At 41.0% G+C, this 20204-nt stretch overlaps 1 protein-coding gene across 4 annotated transcripts in view; it reads right to left on the bottom strand.

Moving 5' to 3' along the window:
* Positions 1–5862: 5862 nt before the first annotated feature.
* LOC112245098 (ubiquitin carboxyl-terminal hydrolase 25) overlaps positions 5863–20204 on the bottom strand; it is a 59239-nt gene continuing 44897 nt past the window's right edge. For 3 of the 4 annotated variants that reach the window (XM_042308982.1, XM_042308983.1, XM_042308984.1), the window contains 7 exons: positions 17321–17416; positions 16731–16909; positions 15949–16027; positions 15555–15634; positions 14763–14886; positions 10153–10345; positions 5863–6644 (listed from right to left, as the gene is read on the bottom strand). In XM_042308982.1, coding sequence (XP_042164916.1) covers positions 6472–6644; positions 10153–10345; positions 14763–14886; positions 15555–15634; positions 15949–16027; positions 16731–16909; positions 17321–17416 — 924 coding nt within the window. In that variant the 3' untranslated portion in view covers positions 5863–6471. The remainder of the gene's footprint in view (positions 6645–10152; positions 10346–14762; positions 14887–15554; positions 15635–15948; positions 16028–16730; positions 16910–17320; positions 17417–20204) is intronic. The other variant, XM_042308985.1, reaches the window with a different exon arrangement.

Below are 20204 nucleotides of genomic sequence, written 5' to 3'. Positions count from 1 at the left end.
CTAGCTGTTATTGGCAGAGAGGTTTGGAACTCTGTTATTGGTCTATTAATCAATTTACCGCATGGTGATGTTGCCATGGAAAGCCAAAACTCTCCTCCATGCAAACCTGCTGATTAGAAGGTCCTGTGTAGATTGTATTTTCAACCAGCAACTATCAGGAAATAACACTGATCAAATTTGATCACACTTTTACAGTGTTTGTTTTATATCATATTGTACAACAGCTGATGAAACTAAGGAAAAACATAATTTTGACTACACTGGGCCTTTAAACAAATAGCTGCCAAGTATGGCCGGGACGATGCCAGTATCGCAATACTCTTGTGGCAAGGAAACAAAACACAAAGTGGATTTAACTTCATTAGGAAAACAGCCCTAATGTTGGACAAAAACATCATATTGTCATCCAGTCACATTTATGTATTTATTTTCCAAGCTACAGTACACAATATTTGACATACAGCAGGTTTGCTAAGGGACCAAAGAGTTTGGTCTTCTTCGTGTTTTCTATTTTTCCATGGAAAAAAATATTGCGATACTGCCAAGTCTCTCTGTTTGACGGAGGGTCCTGTTTCATTGCATCAGATGAATTACAACGTGAACGTATTCACTCTGGAAAATAAACAGAAAAACAAGTGGCAGCCAGGAAGCATGCGCCACCCTCCTCCCACACAGTAGGTATTATTATTCAAAAACTCAGCCAGTAATACAAACCAAACATGTAAATGATAACAAAACCCTCAACAACAGGAAGTGTGATTAATCCCAGACCCCATAAATGCGAAACACAATCACTAGCAGGCAACAGTGCAAAAATTATCTCTATATAAAACAGAGTAATAATGTCAATGTTTAACCACACACATAAAAGCACAACTGAATTGAGATCAAAGTAATTAAACAAAAAATGTTTTTCACTGAAATTAATTATCACTAAATTAAAAGGAAAAATGTTTAACCAGCTATTTAGGCTGTTTAGAGAGCAGATACAATCCCTTACGCTCCTGGTGTAGACAAAAGTCAATCACAAGATAATTCTAAGGGTAACAGGAGTGCTTGGATGGGAGTAGCCCATAGATCCAATAAATATTCTGAGTATCAAGACAAGAATGTGTGTGATGCACGCTGAAATAAGATGAATGATGATTACATCATTATGTCCCTCAACAAATATTAATGGCCTTGTGAATGCACGCACACACAAAAAAAAAACTGGTAGGTTATTGTTTGAGAGCAGAGGGTAAAAGAACAGACTGACAGCTTGCATCTCCACCTCATATCAGTATTGGGTCTTATGACAACGGTTGCTGCAAGTCAGAGCCAGAGCAGTAGCTCATTGATTCTGAGACAGATGCCATCCACATCGGCTAGGGGATGGAACAGCGTGTCAGGTGTCACAGGACGTCTAGACGATCAGAACAATAGAAGCATTGCCATGGAAACAGCTCTCTTATCAGCGGAGTGTGGCGGTCAACAATGGGAGAGAAGTCATTTAACAGATACATTCTGTCTGGCCCTTTGAAAGCCAGACCAATTTTAAAGAAAGCGCCCAGAAGGGATTAAAAGGCAATCATTCACTGGAGTGATGGATGCTTCCGTTAACCTAATAGAGTTTAAGCAAGGTTACCCTGTCAGGATTATTTATGTTTTAAGTTTAAGTTTTTGAGAAAAATACAAATGTGACTTTGTAAGCTTGACCCTACCTCATGGAGTTGACATTATAGTAGCCTAGACCTAATTGTTGCCAAAATGTGCTTTTTGGTGTGCATTTAAGGTTAGCAGTGCGGTTAATGTTAGGTTTAAAATCACATTTTAAGAAGAGACATTGTAGAAATAGGTGGACTTTATGACTTCGTAGCTGTGGCAACTAGTGATGACCCTAATTGTAATTAACATGGTTCAATATATTTTTTTACCTCATATAGATTAGCTTGAAAGGTAGGAAGCACATATTTTGTCCTTCCAAACTTCAAAAATCAAAGCACTTCTACAAAAAAAGACATGACTTGAGATGGCATTGCAGCTTGCCCAGTGGCCACAAATACTAGGCCTAGCTAGCCAGCATATTGGTTACCTTGGTTAGCCTGGGCTTGGTTTCCTAAAAGCATCATAGCACTATGATCATCTTTAGTCCATTTAGTTTTAACGGAATTAAGATGATCTTAGTGCTACAATGCCTTTGAGAAACCCAGCCCTGGTATGTATGGTATGTATCAGAGGTCTGTTTAGAAACACTTGAGATATATGTAGCCTATTTCTTCCCGGAAATGTTATGAGTCTAAACATTTTGCCACCAATTCAAAACAAGTCTAAAGTAAACTGCCAATAAAAAAAATGTTGTGTGCAGCCAGTGTTTACCTTTCTCAAGACTGTGCTCGTGGTTTCAGCTCGTGCCATCATCTTCTCCACGTGTTACCACACCAACAACTATTTTTCATACAGGAGCCTTTTTATTTTGAGTAGTCTCATAATTATTGTTAAAACTATAGTGAAAGCTGTCGATTTAATGCGAACTTACAGTGTGACCAATGGTCAGGAGAACATCACTCATCACTGTTTTAGACCCGGCTGGTCAGTACATTGTAGCCATGAGGTGATATGAAACCCCCACCAAAGAAATCAGTATCATATACAGTAACACAGCTTTGGAACACAGAATTGGGAGACACACTCCCAATGTTGTGTCCCAAAACGAACAGTACCACTGCTGCTAGCTTGACATTTGTTATTTCTAAAGTTTGAGTCACATTACCTTCCGAATTCTTTGTCAGACAGGCAGTGCTTGACTTGGACTTAAATAGGTGCCGGTAGGCTACTCATTTTCTGCGGTTTACAATGAGGTGCAGAAGCACAATACAATACACAATACTTATGCGCTAATATTCTATAAGACGAACAGGCGCTTAAGCAGTAGAACATTTTAGGTGCTGGTACTCAGCTCCGGCCCAAGTCAAGCACTTAAGCAGACGAGGTTCTTCATGATTAGCCCACAAACGAAGGATTTGATTTCCCTATCACCCGGAAACTTCACTCAATTGCAACCTTTTTTAAATGTTGTATTATTATTTTTAAATCTAAAACTCAACCAAGGTGCGTTCGTAAAAAGAGAGCAGAATAACTGATGAACGCTCAACACCAGTTGAATATGGCCGGTGTCAGTAAACGTCGGCAAAAAAAGCGTAATTAAATTGTTGCCATCAGCACATTTACAGTCACCAACGCTCTAACATGGAAACAGCCTAACCAGCTCTGCTAAGTGGAGTAACGTCGTCAGAGTGAGGTGTTATCTTATTTGTATCTGAAAGTAGCAAGCTAGCCAACATTAGCCACTTGGTTTGGGTGCTTGACTGCTATTGATTGCTATTGTGAGGTCAGAACACTCGAACCAACCCTACTCCTCCGCCAGAGCGTCGAGTGTGCGCTCTGAACGCTCCGAGAGAGAAACGAGTGTTCTGAAATCGGAGTAACTAGCCAGAGCGAATTTACGAACGCACCCTTTATTACGACAAATTATGGAAACAAATGATGGAAACATTGAGGCACGTGATGTCACCGCAGAACTATAAAGCTCCACTTCACATTTAATTCTAATTCTTTAATTCTGTCTGCTGCTTACAAAATATGTTTTAATCTATAATAATACTTTTTCTTTGTTGGACAAGGATTGTCCACACTTTCAAGAATGCCTGAATTGCTTCACCACGCTCTCTTTTCTGGCAAGTTTCACCATCCAATGATTTCAGATCTACAGGATTGCAAGTTTCAACATGGCATGGACCATGGCGATATATTGGCACTTGAGAACGATTAGAATATAGCAAATATGAGTCATTTTACCATCACATTGTTGAATACTCGTTTCTGACTGGCTTGAAGGGCATTGTAGAGTGTGCATTATTTAAGCAATAAGGCCAAGGGGGTGTTGTATATGGTCAATATACCACGGCTAAGGGCTGTTCTTAGGCCTGTTCTTAGCACGATGGAACGCCCTTAGCAGTGGTATATTGGCTATATACCACAAACCCCTGAGGTGCCTTATTGCTATTATAAACTGGTTATACACGTAATTAGAGCAATACAATGTTTGTCATACCGTGGTATGTCTCATCTACCACGGCTTTCAGCCAATCGGCATTCAGAGTTTGAACCACCCAGTTCATAATCCACAAATTACCACCTGCTAAACCTGATGTTGAAATGCCTATTTACTCTGTTCCATTTCACTGCGCAATCCACCGTCTCATCAACCCTGCCAGGCAATTTATAAACTCGATCTCCACTATAAAAAGCATCTAGACATTATCTCCCATTTCTTTGACTAGCATTTGGTTTTCAACAGGGAGATTTGTATAAACCTTGCTGTCTGTCTCCAACATTTGCAACATTGAAATTCGATCTCCAGCTGTCCCATAGTAATAAAGCATCAGCAGTCAGGACCAGACACAGGCAGGCAGCTGTTCTCAGCCTGTCGAAATCATGAATCAGCTGACATAATTTGTAAGGATATATACAATTAGACATCAATAGAAAACAGGTTAAAAAAAGAAACAAAATGCAGACTTTCCAGCTTCAGTTTGAAGTGATTGTGTTAGCGGTGTTGTTGGCTAGCTCCTCTGAACAATAGTCAGGACGGACCAGAGAGCACTTTTAGTTCATGGATGTATCCAAATAAATGTCACTAGAAAACAGCTTAAACAAACGCAAATGCAGTTCCTTTGCTGTTATTCTGTCTGCACTGTTTGACGTGACTAAATTAGCCATAGCTGGCTACCTAGCAAGCAAGGGATAAGAATGTTGCCAGCCAGGAGGCAATGGAACATTATATCAATCATTATTAGAATTCAATGGCTTTAGTTTATTTTTACATCTAACTAGTAAGTCTATTTGTTTGGTTACCAAGGGAACTACTGTAGCTATCTAGTACATTTATTTGCTAGCTACTTCAGTGAATGTTTAACACATTGTAGTGGCGCGGCCCCTGGACACAGCCCTTAGCCGTGGCATATTGGCCATATGTCAATAAGTGTTTTGTCATACCCATGGTATATGGTCTGATATACCATGGCTTTCTGCCAATCAGTATTCAGGGTTCGAAGCACCCAGTTTATTATTCCTAGCGCGTCGTGGAACACACCTTCAATGTCTTCATTATTTTCCATAGAACGCATAGTCCCTCGTTGATTATCCCGTACTTATTCATGCTGACTTTTACAGACTACCTGAGATATGAAACAGTTGGTGGGAGGGCATACAGGCTGTCGCTAATTTAATAATGCACAACTTGCCTAAATGGGTAATGTAAAACACTTCAACCAATGGAAACACACCCTAGCAGGCAATTTCGCAAACTTTCTCAATGTCGAGAAGGAAAAAAAAACACCGGACAAGTTAATGGAAACATAACTACTGACAAGAAGCTACAATGTGGGGAATCGTAGGTGGCTCTTTTCAGCAAGTTTGAGCTTGTTCTTGATACCAGCTAGCTAACCAACAACTGTACCGATGTATTTGAAAAACAAGTGCTCGTTTTGCAAATGTATTTATGTTTTCAATAAACATTGACACAAAATATTGTTTACATGTCAACAATTTAAGCCAACCCTGTCCGTTTTGCCCCATTGTTCCCCACGCTTCGGTTTTGTTGCTAAATTAAAGACCCCCGTCTAAAGGCAGTTTCTGATGTGTGCGCAAGTTATGATCCGAGAAACCAAAACACAATGGCTGATAAAACATGAAGTGCATCCAAAAACAAATTCATAGAGATGCACATTATTGCATTATGGCACTTCAGGAATAATGGAGGACATTGTGGTGTTTAGTGTTAGTGCAGAAATAAAGACATGGGACATCAGACAAAGGAAATACGTATTTGGCCTAAAAGGGCCATAAATAAAATTGTATTCTCTTGATTTATTAACAAGCCACAGAGTGTCCATGGATGTCTAACACAGCACTCAAAACTTCTCATGTTGGTGCAGTCCATAGACCCACTTGAGATACTTGAAGCCGCAGATAAATCTCATGGTTCTTATTTCGTAGCTTCCTTTAGAAAAAAAACCAATATGATAATACTGTACCAAACTGATGGCAGAGCATCTGGGAGAAGGGGAAAAGGGATGTTTAAGGGGGGCAAACCGCATGACAACAAAAAACAGCTACAAAAAAACAACCTCAACCTCATTTAACAACGCTTGGAGCAGCATGCGCTGGCTTTCAATCACTGCAAGATCGCCATTTTCTCTACTTTTCCAGCTTCACTTTTTCCAACTGTCCGGTCATTCATACATTTTTCTGATGCGTTTTGCTTAAAAAATATCATTGAAATTATTATGTTAAAACCTTTAGCAGCAAAAGAGAAACAGGAATAACAGCTAGCGACCCCTGGTTTATAAGGAAGGCATGGGTTAAAAGAGGTCCATGAGTGAGTGCCCAGGGGGCCGTATAGGGCCATGAGGCTGCTGCCCCCTCAGCTCATCTCCCGTCTGCAGGCACCCGGCTCAGGGAGGCCATGACACGGCTGTAGCGCTCAACCAGCTCTAGGGTGGAGTAGGTGGGCAGCTTGGGAGGGTCGTGGAAGCTTTTGATCTCTGTTGAGCAGTCAAGTAACTTGGGGAGGAAGTCAGTCAGCTTCTCCTGAAGGTTAGCTGCAGCAGGAGGGGGAGAACAATGACGGAGAAATGTCAGAGAAAAAGAAAGAATGATTATTTCAATGTCCTTGCTTGCGTCACTCTCCAGAGTCATATCCAGTTACCAAACAGAAATCATAAGTTAAATATTTTCACTGTGATAGCACAAGCTCTTGGTAAACATGCTCCTCTAGGAAAACACAGGCTGAGTAAATAAGATGAAAGAGGCCCTAGTTGGTTGTTGAAGATGCTGCTGGGTCAGTTTTATGAATCCAATCTAACTTTTTCCTGGAGTAGAGGCTAGGACTCCACTGAACCAACAATTTGGGTAAAATTCTGCCAAGACAAAGTGGGTATATCCCTGGTTGTTATGGCTTGGCTGGTCTGGCTGCTAATATCAACTCATTTGACCATGTCCCTGACCACGCTTCATGTGCCTTCCAAATTAAACTAGAGCAGAATAACATCCAAACAGCCCGTAGATCTCCATTACCACAAATCTATACCCCCTGGCCTCTATGCTCTTATACTGCTTTCACACTTTTGTGCCAAACCAAACCATACTGTGCTGCCTCAGATATGTAATTTTCACATTGCAGCATGATTCAAGTAACTACAAAGGCTGCCTAACCAGGACAGCACAGTACAGCTTGGCTCAGTAACGTGAAAATGCTCTTAGTTCCTTCTTTTATGGACTTGGAAGATTAGCCCCTTAAGCGTGTAATATGGGCTAAAAGAGATAAACAAACTAGGACTGTTACCAACTAAAAAAAATAAAATCTTGGGCAGTTCTTTTGACCAATCCATGAAATGTTAAAACGTGTTTTTCCATATAAACCCAGCAAAAAAAGAAACGTCCTCTCACTGTCAACTGCATACATTTTCAGCAAACTCAATGTGTAAATATTTGTATGAACATAAAATTCAACAACTGAGGCATAACCTGAACAAGTCCCACAGACATGTGACTAACAGAAATGGAATAATGTGTCCCTGGGGAAAAAAGAAAAAAAAAGTGGGGTGGGGGGGTCAAAATCAAAAGTAACAGTAAGTATCTGGTGTGGCCACCAGCTGCATTAAGTACTGCAGTGCTCCTCCTCATGGACTGCACCAGATGTGCCAGTTCTTGCTGTGAGATGTTACCCCACTCTTCCACCAAGGCACCTGCAAGTTCCCGGACATTTCTGGGGGGAATGGCCCTAGCCCTCACCCTCCGATTCAACAGGTCCCAGACCCGGGCTCTTCGCTGGCCATGGCAGAACAATGACATTCTTGTCTTGCAAGAAATCACGCACAGAATGAGCAGTAAGGCTGGTGGGATTGTCATGCTGGAGGGTCATGTCAGGATGAGCCTGCAGGAAGGGTACCATATAAGGGAGGAGGATGTCTTCCTGTCCCTATCCCGCCGGTGTGATGTTTCGGACATACCGATCCTGTACAGAGTCCTATATTGACATAACCTGGAAGGCCACTCAGCAAGGAAGAAACCACTGCTCCAAAACAACCATAAAAAAGCCAGACTACGGGTTGCAACTGCACATGGGGACAAAGATTGTACTTTTTGGAGAAATGGTCTCTGGTCTGATGAAACAAAAATAGAACTGTTTGTCCATAATGACCATCATTATGTTTGGAGGAAAAAGGGGGAGGCTTGCAAGCCGAAGAACACCATCCCAACCGCATTGCTGCAGGAGGGATTGGTGCACTTCACAAAATAGATGGCATCATGAGGAAAGACAATTATGTGGATATATTGAAGCAACATCTCAAGACATCTGTCAGGAAGTTAAAGCTTGGCCACAAATGGGTCTTCCAAATGGACAATGACCCTAAGCATACTTCCAAAGTTTCTATGGGAGGGCTTTGACCTCAATCCCATAGAAAATTTGTGGGCAGAACTGAAAAAGCATGTGCAAGCAAGGAGGCCTAAAAACCTGACTCAGTTACACCAGCTCTGTCAGAAGGAATGGGCCAAAATTCACCCAACTTATTGTGGGAAGCTTATGGAAGGCTACCCAAAACACTTGATCCAAGTTAAACAATTTAAAGGCAATGCTACCAAATACTAATTGAGTGAATGTAAACTTCTGACCCACTGGGAATGTGATGAAAGAAATAAAAGCTGAAATAAATAATTCTCTCTACTATTATTCTGACATTTCACATTCTTAAAATAAAGTGGTGATCCTAACTGACCTAACGCAGGGAATTTTTACTAGGATTAAATTGTGAAAAACAGAGTTTAAATGTATTTGGCTAAGGTGTACGTAAACTTCTGACTTCAACAATACATACATACATACATACATACATACATACATACATACATACATACATACATACATACATACATACATACATACATACATACATACATACATACATACACTATGTGTTTGAATAAAATCAACTATATGTAGGCTACTGAGCTTGTCTGATGCTTTAAGACACACAAATTACTTGACTGAGCCAGAGATCCAGAAAGCCAAAAAATCTGTTATGCTCCTAATACTGTAGGTACACCAGGGGTCGGCAACCTTTTCCATTTGGAGTGACAATTTATCTTAACATTTCTACCAATCTGCATGCCAGTTACGATTATTATATGCACATTTTCGTGGAATAGTTTCATTGAATTTATAATGAAGGCTTCGTATGGATGTATAACAGACTTTGTTTATTTGCCGTTTGAGGTGAAGAAAAAATTACTTTCAGAAGTTACCACAGTGGTGGTGAGTTAAGACAATCAGAAATATTTATAGGCCTACTTCTATGTATAATCAAGTGCATATCCTTACTCAACATTGACAGGAGAGCCGCAAACAAACGACAATGAATAAATTGACTTTAACATTTGAGATTCTTCAAAGTAGCCACCCTTTGCCTTGATGGCAGGTTTGGGTCATTGTCCTGTTGAAAAACAAATGATTGCGCTTAGTGGGACTATCATGTGTTTTTCAACAGGACAATGACCCAACACACCTCCAGGCTGTGTAAGGGCTATTTGACCTAGGAGAGTGATGGAGTGCTGCATCAGATGACCTGGCCTCCACAATCACCCGACCTCAACCCAATTGAGATGTTTTGGGATGAATTGGACCACAGACTGAAGGAAAAGCAGCCAACAAGTGCCTAGCATATGTGGGAACTCCTTCAAGACGGTTGGGAAAGCATTCCAGGTGAAGCTGGTTGAGAGAATGCCAAGAGTGTGCAAAACTCAAGGCAACGGGTGGCTACTTAAACAAATCAAAATATATTTTATATTTAAGATTTTTCAAACACTTTTTGGTTTACTACATGATTCCATGTATTATTTCATAGTTTGTCTTTACTATTATTCTACAATGTAGAAAATAGTAAAATAAAGAAAAACCCTTGAATGAGTAGGTGTGTCCAAACTTTTGACTTGTACCGCATATATTTTAGACTGCTCGACAAAAAAAATCTTGGTTGACTAACAGTCTATCAACCAAACAATCGATTAAATTGGGTGGGGGGTGGTCAGCCCTAAAACAAACAAACTCACGCTCCATTTCTTGTCCCAGGTAGGAGCACCAGCGGTTCCTCATGTCCTCCACAGACACCAGGTCCTTCTCTATGTCGTGGACCAGCAATAGGGGGATGCATGGCACCACCAGCTCATTCATGATGCTCAAGCCGTTGCTCACCTCCGGCTCCTCACCAGACTCAAACATCCCCGCCGCATTCTCGTTCAGTTTCTAATGGGCAAAGCACATACAGTGGCAAGAAAAAGTATGTGAACCCTTTGGAATTGCCTAGATTTCTGCATAAATTGGTCATCAAATTTGATCTGATCTTCAACTAAGTCACCACAGACAAACAATGTTTTTAAACTAATAAACACCCCAATTATTGTACTTTTCTTATCTATATTGAATACATAATTTAAACATTCACAGTGTAGGTTGGGAAAAGTATGTGAATCCCTTGGCTAATGACTTCTCCAAAAGCTAATTGGAGTCAGGAATCAGCTAACCTGGAGTCCAATCAATGAGACGAGATTGGAGATATTGGTTAGAGCTGTCCTATAAAAAACACTTGCAAAATTACATTTGAGTTTGCTATTTTTAAGAAGCATTGCCTGATGTGAACCATGCCTCAAACAAAAGATCTCAAAAGACATACGATTAAGAATTGTTGACTTGCATAAAGCTGGAAAGGGTTACAAAAGTATCTCTAAAAGCCTTGATGTTCATCAGTCCATGGTAAGACAAATTGTCTATAAATGCAGAAGTTCAGCACTGTTGCTACTCTCCCTAGGAGTGGCCGTCCTGCAAAGATGACTGCAAGAGCACAGCGCAGAATGCTCAATGAGGTTAAGAAGAATCCTAGTGTCAGCTAAAGACTTACAAATATTTTTTATATTTTTTATTTTATTTTACTAGGCAAGTCAGTTAAGAACAAATTCTTATTTTCAATGACGGCCTAGGAACAATGGGTTAACTGCCTGTTCAAGGGCAGAACGACAGATTTTGTACCTTGTCAGCTCGGGGATTTGAACTTGCAACCTTTCGGTTACTAGTCCAATGCTCTAACCACTAGGCTACACTGCCGCCCTCTGGAACATGCTAACATCTCTGTTGACAGGTCTACGATACGTAAAACACTAAACAAGAATGGGATTCATGGGATGACACCACGGAAGAAGCCACTGCTGTCCAAAAAAAACATTGCTGCACGTCTGAAGTTCACAAAAGAGCACCTGGATGTTCCACAGTGCTACCGGCAAAATATTCTGTGGGCAGATTAAACTAAAGTTGAGATGTTTGGAAGGATCACAAAACACTATGGCTTGAGATGAAAAGGCACAGCACACCAACATCAAAACCTCATCCCAACTATAAAGTATGGTGGAGGGAGCATTATGGTTTGGGGCTGCTTTGCTGCCTCAGGGCCTGGACAACTTGCTATCATCAACGGAAAAATGAATTCCCAAGTTTATCAAGACATTTTGCAGGAGAATGTAAGGCTATCTGTCCACCAATTGAAGCTCAACAGAAGTTGGGTGATGCAACAGGACAGCGACCCAAAACACAGAAGTAAATCAACAACAATGGCTTCAACAGAAGAAAATATGCCTTCTGGAGTGGCCCAGTCAGAGTTCTGACCTCAACCCGATTAAGATGCTGTGGCATGACCTCAAGAGAGTGGTTCACACCAGACATCCCAAGAAGATTGCTGAACTGAAACAGTTTTGTAAAGAGGAATGGTCCAAAATTCCTGACCGTTGTGCAGGTCTGATCCACAACTACAGAAAACGTTTGGTTGAGGTTATTGCTGTCAAAAGAAGGGTCGACCAGTTATTAAATCCAAGGGTTCACATACTTTTTCCATCCTGCAATATGAATGTTTACACGGTGTGTTCAATAGACAAAAAAACACAATTGTTTGTGTGTTATTAGTTTAAGCAGGCTGTGTTTGTCTATTGTTGTGACTTAGATTTGATGACTAATTTATGTAGAAATCCAGGTAATTCCAAAGGGTTCACATACTTTTTCTTGCCACTGTACATATAGATTGACGACTTAGGGATTAGCTTGAAGTGGTATGCTAACAAATTTACCAGTATTAGCTACTCTGTCAAAACAGACTTAGAGGACAGGCAGGTATTACTTTTTCATATATTGCTAATGTATATGTATTTACATTCAAGACCACCTCTATATGAAAGGCTGCAGCCCAGGTAAGTCACAGGCCATTTGCATTACCACTATCTGGTAGTCATCTATCCACACTGTCAATATCAGAGGATGTTCTCAAGGCCTGTGGTACTGACGTGGGCAGTGACGTACTAGATGATGTAGACACTTCGCTCTGTTCTCCTTAGCCAAGTCCTGCCCTGCTGCAGACACAAACTCCCTGACCTTAGCTGTGGAAAAGACCTTACACAGAGGCAGGCGGTCACTCCGGAATTAGAGGGACTAGGTGGGGACACACAAAAGATCCCAGTACATTAACTGTGTCAATGTTAGCAGTGTTTTCAATTAAAACAGGGCAGAAGGTAAACAGCAGGGCTTGAGAGAGCGGGCCCGAGCAGGGAGCCAGGGGTTCGTTCTGGCCAGAGATCTGAGATGGCGGCTATAACTCTAACTGTAACAGAGCCCTGACGGAGAGAGCAGAGGTTCGCTCAGGACACAGCCGTGTCTCACGGTAATGTGTTTACACTCGCTGGGCCTCCTGCTTCCTATTCCCACTTGGATGATTACATTAAGAGCACAATGCCGGTGTAAGGTTACTGAGTGCAGGAGCAGCAACAGGGCCGACGAGAAGGAACAGGGTTCCTGTATTTTCTCACATCTACACACAATACCCCATAATGACAAAGTGAAAAGATGTTTAGACATTTTTTCAAATTGATTGAAAATGAAATATCTAATTTACTTAAGTATTCGCACGTTAGAATCACCTTTGACAGCGATTATAGCTGTGAGTCTTTCTGGGTAAGTATAAGAGCTTTGCACACCTGGAACATACAATATTTGTACATTATCCTTTTAAAAACTTGTTAAAACTCTGATCATCGCTAGACAGACAATGTTGTTTTGGGAAGAATCACCAGTGTATATTTGGCCTTGTGTTTTAGGTTATTATTCTGAAAGGAGCATTTGTCTCCCAGTGTCTGTTGGAAAGTAGACAGAATCAGGTTTTCCTCTAGGATTTTGCCTGTTCTTAGCTCTACTCTGTTTCTTTATACCCTAAAAAGACCTCCCTAGTCCTTGCCAATGACAAGCATACCCATAACATGATGTAACCACCACCATACTTGAAAATATTAAGAGTGGTACTCATGATATGTTGTGTGGGATTTTCCCCAAACATAACACTTTGTATTCAGGAAAATAAGTTAATTTCTTTGCCATGTTTTTTGCAGTTTTACTTTAGTGCCATATTGCAAACAGGATGCATGTTTTGGAATATTTTAATCCTGTACAGGCTTCCTTCTTTTCACTCTGTAGAACTAGTAACTTTACTGCACAACACTAGCCTGGATCCATCCTCCATTTTCTCTTATCACTGCCATGTAACTATTTTAAAGTCACCAATGGAATCCCTGAGCAATTTCCTTCCTCTCCGGCAACTGAGTTAGGAAGGACGCCTGTATCTTTATAGTGACTGGATGTATTGATACACCAGCCAAAGTGTAAATAATAATTTTACTATGCCCAAAGGGATATTCAATGTCTGTTTTTTTCTACCAATACTGTAGGTGCCCTTTGTGAGGAATTAGAAAACCTCCCTGGTCTTTGTGGTTGAATCTGTGTTTGAAATTCTCTGCTCAACCTTAAAGATAATTGTATGTGTGGGGTACAGAGAGTAAGTAGTCATTCAAAAATCATGCTAAACACTATTATTTCACACAGAGTCTATGCAAATAATGTGACTTGTTAAGCACATTTTTTACTCCTGAACCCATTTAGGCTTGCCATAACAAAGGGGTTGAAAATGTATTGACTAAAGACATTTTAGCTTTTCATTTTTAATTCATTTCTAAACATTAAAAAAAAACATAATTCCATGTTGAATTGAATGTAAATTCAGGCTGTAAGACAACATTTTGGAAAAGTAAAGGGGTGTGAATACTTTCTGAAGGCACTGTAGCATCTGCTGAGAAAAGTTCTGCGGGAATCTTTATGGGAAATAAAAAAGCCAATGTAATATCTCTGCTAGAACAGGAACAAGCCTGCATCAATTCTAGAGATTATGGGGTGGAGGGATAGTCTTGTTCGACATTAGTCACTGTGACCAGCGGGACGGCACAAATGAGTTAGGTGCTCAGAGACAGAGAGACTTGCTGATGATGAGACAGAGGATAGTGGTGTTCATTTTTCAAAGGGAATGACTTGAACTACTTCCACTGTGACCTATTGATATGATTGGAAACGTGATGATCTTTAAAATACAATGGACTAACTTTGACCACTTTCCTCACATTTAGGGTGAAACTTTGAGTCTTTAAAAATTGTATGTACCAAATGCTAAATCTGCTGAAGTATAAAAAAATCATACCGCATCTTACGTGAACTAACTAAATAAGATCAACTTGCAGACTTCCAATAGAACAGTGGTTCAGTTGTTGTATGATTGTGCATGATGTCAGGGCGAGGGTTGTCTCACCAGCAGGCACTCTCTGCGGTAGAGCCCTATGAGCTCATCGTCGTGACCTCGGTACAACCCTTTGACCAACAGCTCTCTGTTGTACTGGTATGAGTAGATCAGGTACATCAATGCCTCCACAAAGCTACAGAGAAACAGACACAGTCAGATACATTATAGTAGAATCAGGGTGGAACAAATTTAACCACAAGGGCTGCTTTTACACAGGCGGCCCAATTCTGTTTTCCACTAATTGGTCGTTTGACCAATCACATCAGATCTTTTCAGAGCTGATCTGATTGGTCAAAAAAGTTTTAAAAAGGTCAGAATTGGGCTGGCTACCTGTGTAAATGCTGCAATAGAGGCAGGGGACATATAAAATCAGTTTTAGCTGTGTCTACAAGGGATAGTAGAGCTGGAACAGTCAGGCCTTTTTCATTAAGAAGATTTAAAACAGATGTATTGGAGGGAGAATTAACAGAAGAAATAACCAAGTACATGAACAACCATCTTGATCTATGCCAGACTGACTGAGCTCCAGATGTAAGGATGGGGGGTGTTAAGGGACCTGCTGCCCTCTACAGGTGACTTTAGGAAGTTCCCATGCTTAACAAAGCTGCATTATCAGGTGCTTCTACTAATAATGCAATAATCTAGAGAGCATTTTAATCTACATTTTAAATGTTTTCTATACTGAAATGGTTGGGCAATGTGAGTTCCCATTTGTTTGCAGTTAGATATGAGGCCGGAAATGAAAGCTCTGGGTCATGAAGAGAAGAACGTGACAACAGTCCAGTCAATTGGCAGTCTCACCTTTTCTTCTGGAACAGCTCCAAGCCAATCATCAGGAAGATTGTTGTCTCACGGAAATTCCTGTAGTCCTGATGCCACATCTGTGAACATTGTAGGGAACAGAATTCATGAGAAAGAGCTTGAAAGGATTTTAAGGACGGATCTAAAACATTTGGATCTAACTGTTAGTACATAAAAGCTTAACAATATATATTTTTTTCATTGGATTATCCATAGCAGAGTTTATTGGGGTCAGTTACAATTTAAAGATTGTAATGATTTAAACCGTATACTTAAATGTAAATTACTTTGATACTAGTTTATTCTGTTTCATTTCATCAGACAAAACATCCTAATAAGATGTTCCAGACAAAACATTGTAAATCTGTCAAAACCAGTGTTTCAGAATGCTGACCTCATACTCCTCCATGTTGATCTCCTCTGGCTTAATGAGGTCTAGTTTGGCACGTGCCACTTTCATAATGCTCTTACACCTGAGAGGGGAGGGGGGGGAGGAGAAAGGGAAAGCAAAAGGAAAGAGAAGAGAAAGGGAGAGAGAGTGCTGTTGGTATGGTGAATCATACTGGTGAGGAACTAGCTACTCCAGGAGATGAAACAGTACACATTGGTCCTGGGGCCACGACACACAGGCCCCATGAATGACTGCTTACTGCAGAGAAACACTACTACTAAACCACACACTCCTCTCCAGAGCTTCTGATTGAGGCCACATGCAAGAAGGAAATCTTAATAAACCGGGTAGTTTAACTCCTGGATGCTGGTATATCAGACTGTATATCACAGGTATGACAAAACATTTATTTTTACTGTTACAATTACATTGGTAACCAGTTTATAATAGCAATGAGGCACCTCAGGTTTGTGGTATATGGCCAATTTACCATGGCAGAAGTGATGTACCGTACATAAGAACAGCCCTAAGCATTGGTATATTCGACATATGCCACACCCCCTCTGGCTTTATTGCTTAATTATACCTGCTCAGAATAGAGGAAAATCTATTCACTGATGAAAGTGGGTCACAGCTACCCTCTGCTGGTAAATTTGTGAAGTTCAGAGGTAATAAACTGGCGTTTTCTTTTTTCTTTTACCAAAAGAAAGATAGGACAGACTCATAATTCAAAAATTAAGCAAATAGGAGTTTAACCCATAAAATAAGGTTTAACCCATAAATACCGTTCGTTAAAGCCCAGGTTTCGGTCGGCAAACTGCATGAGGAGGGTTCTCTCCAGGATCTTCTTGGGGGCCTGGTTCTGGATGAAGTAGACGATGACGTGCTGCAGTCGGTAGTCACTCCCCGGGGCTGTGTCCTCCTGGGAAAACCTCAGCAGACGGGTGTACTCCACCTTAATGGCCTGACACACATAGATCAAGCATGGAGTGAATGGACTTTGATAGGCCAAACTAGCATTAGAACTTCAGAGTAGGCCTAGATTAGAACATTGATGAACATCTGCAGCAGCAGAAGACAAAACCATCGTCTCCACGTAAGAGTTGTCAAGATCATCATCATCCTCCTCATCCTTGTAAACAAAACTCAAAGCATTGATTCAAGTTCTCTTTGTTCAAATGAACCTCATTGTCCATGTGACAACAAGTCCAATTTCTGTAGGATGCTTTTGATGAGAACAACTGACTCAAAAAGACAGAACTAGTGAAATGCTAGGTAAAACAGGATGGGAGGATGGTTGTTGAGAGGCAGTAGAAGTACAGCATCACAGAAGGAGTGAATAAAGGTGTGAAAGAGAAATGAGAACGGAATGTACCTTGAAGAAGGCCGCTTCAGGCCCAAGCTTTTCAAACACAGTCCTTGCTTTGCCAATGGACATTATAATACCCTGCATGTTTGGAGTCATCATGGCCTGCAGTACCCAAGGAGTGGAAGCATGTTACAATAGTAGAAAGTAGATCCCCTTAAAATTTAACGAGCCCAGCAAACCCCCAAAATAATACCCTTTTCTGGTACAGCACTATGTGAGAACTACCATACATAAGTCAGCAGACAATGCATACAGTCAAAGGTTTGGACACACCTACTCATTCTTTTATTTTTTTACTGTTTTCTACATTGTAGAATAATAGTGAAGACACCAAAACAGTGAAATAACACATATGGAATCATGTAGTAACCAAAACAAAGTGTTATTTTATATTTGAGATTCCTCAAAGTAGCCACCCTTTGCCTTGATGACAGCTTTGCACACTCTGCTCTCAACCAGCTTCATGAGGTAGTCACCTAAAATGCATTTCAATTGACAGATGTGCCTTGTTAAAAGTTAATTTGTGGAATTTATATCCTTCTTAATTTGTTTGAGCCAATTAGTTGTGTTGTGACAAGGTAGGACTGATATACAGAAGATAGCACTATTTGGCAAAAGAACAAGAACAGCTCAAATTTCAAATACAATTACAACAGGTGTAGAGCTTACAGGGGGGGGGGGTTATGCGAATAGTCTGGGGAACCATTTGATTAAATGTTCAGTAGTCTTATTGCTTGGTGGTAGAAGTTGTTCAGAAGCCTCTTGGACCTAGACTTGGCGCTCTGGTACCACACGGTAGAAGAGACAACAGTATAGGACTTAGGTGGCTGGAGTCTGACAATTTTTAGGGCCTTCCTCTGACACAACCTGATATAGAAGTCCTGGATGGCAGGAAGCTTGGCCCCGGTGATGTACTGGGCCGTACGCACTACCCTCTGTAGTGCCTTGTGGTAGGAGGCCGAGCAGTTGCCATACCAGACAGTGATGCAATCAGTCAGTCAGTGCTCTTGATGGTGCAGCTGTAAAATCTTTTGAGGATCTGAGGACCCATGCCAAATCTTTCCAGTCTCCTGAGGGGGAATAGGTTTTGCCGTGCCCTCTTCACAACTGTCTTGGTGTGTTTGGACCATGTTATTTTGTTGGTGATGTGGACACCAAGGAACTTGAATCTCTCAACCTGCTCCACTGCAGCCCCGTCGATGAGAATGGGGGCGTGCTCGGCCCTCCTTTTCCTGTAGTCTACAATCTTCTACGTTGTCTTGATCACGTTGAAGGAGAAGTTGTTGTCCTTGCGCCACACGTTCAGGTCTCTGACCTCCTCCTTATAGGCTGTCTCATCATTGTCGGTGACCCACCTTACCACTTGTGTCATCGGCAAACTTAATGGTGTTCGAGTCGTGCAAACAACGTTTCTCTTTGCCAAAGAAGCAAAGTGAAACAGTCCATCATTACTTTAAAACATGAAGGTCAGTCAATACGGAAAATTTCAAGAACTTTGAAAGTTTCAAGTGCAGTCACAAAAACCATTAAGCGTTAAGGACCGCCACAGGAATGGAAGACCCAGAGTTCAATAGAGTTAACTGCACCTCAGATTGCAGCCCAAATAAACGCTTCACAGAGTTCAAGTAACAGACACATCGCAACATCAACTCTTCAGAGGAGACTGTTTGAATCAGGCCTTCATGGTCAAATTGCTGCAAAGAAACCACTACTAAAGGACACCAATAAGAAGATTCTAGCTTGGGCCAAGAAATATGAGCAATGGAGTGGTGGAAATCTGTCCTTTGGTCTGATGAGTCCAAAATGGAGATTTTTGGTTCCAACCACTGTGTCTTTGTTAGACACAGAGTAGGTGAATAGATGATCTCTGCATGTGTGGTTCCCACCGTGAAGCATGGAGGTGGTGGTGTGATGGTTTGGGGGTGCGTTGCTGGTGACACTGTCTGATTTATTTATAATTCAAGGCACACTTAACCCGCATGGCTACCACAGCATTCTGCAGCGATAAGCCATCCGATCTGGATTGCACTTAGTGATACATTTGTTTTTCAACAGGACAAATGACCCAACACACCTCCAGACTGTATAAAGGCTATTTGACCAAGGAGAGTGATGGAGTTCTGCATCAGATTACCTGGCCTCCACAATCACCCGACCGCAACCCAATTGAGATGTTTTGGAATAAGTTGGTCCACAGAGTGAAGGAAAAGCAGCCAACAAGTACTCAGCATATGTGGGAACTCCTTCAAGACAGTTGGGAAAAGCATTCCAGGTGAAGCTGGTTGAGAGAATGCCAAGAGTGTGCAAATCTATCATCAAGGCAAAGGGTGGCTACTTAAACAAATCAAAATATATATTCTAACACTTTTTTGTTTACTACATGAATCCATGTCTGTTATTTCATAGTTTTGATGTCTCCACTATTATTCTACAATGTAGACAATAGTAAAAATAAAGAAAAACCCTTGAATGAGTAGGTGTGTCCAAACTTTTGACTGGTACTGTATGTTAGAGTCACTCTACTAATGTGAGGTACACACACAGCTCGCCATGTGAAGGACACAATGGATGATTTAAAATAAGTTGCCATGTGAATGACAGTCTCTGTGAAAGGCAGCCCTGTGAATGTTGAGGTCCTTATGGTAAAGAGTCTCTACCGACAGTCCTATACAGTCCTAGCGTGGTATAGCAAGCAGACAGTCTTTGGTCTATTTAAGGGCATAGAAATTAAACATTGATTCTACTACAGCACTTTGACAACATTTTTCGCCAGACTCTCTTGAAAATGACAAACCAAGCAAAACAAACTAATTTATTGATAGGAGCAGTGAGACGATGCAGTTACATTAAGCTTGTATTTTTCCATCCCAAAGGGTTTTATATGATACCT

Source organism: Oncorhynchus tshawytscha, linkage group LG30, assembly GCF_018296145.1.
Source record: "Oncorhynchus tshawytscha isolate Ot180627B linkage group LG30, Otsh_v2.0, whole genome shotgun sequence".
In the NCBI taxonomy this organism is placed as follows: Eukaryota; Metazoa; Chordata; class Actinopteri; order Salmoniformes; family Salmonidae; genus Oncorhynchus; species Oncorhynchus tshawytscha.
This window is presented reverse-complemented; position numbering and strand designations above follow the sequence as displayed.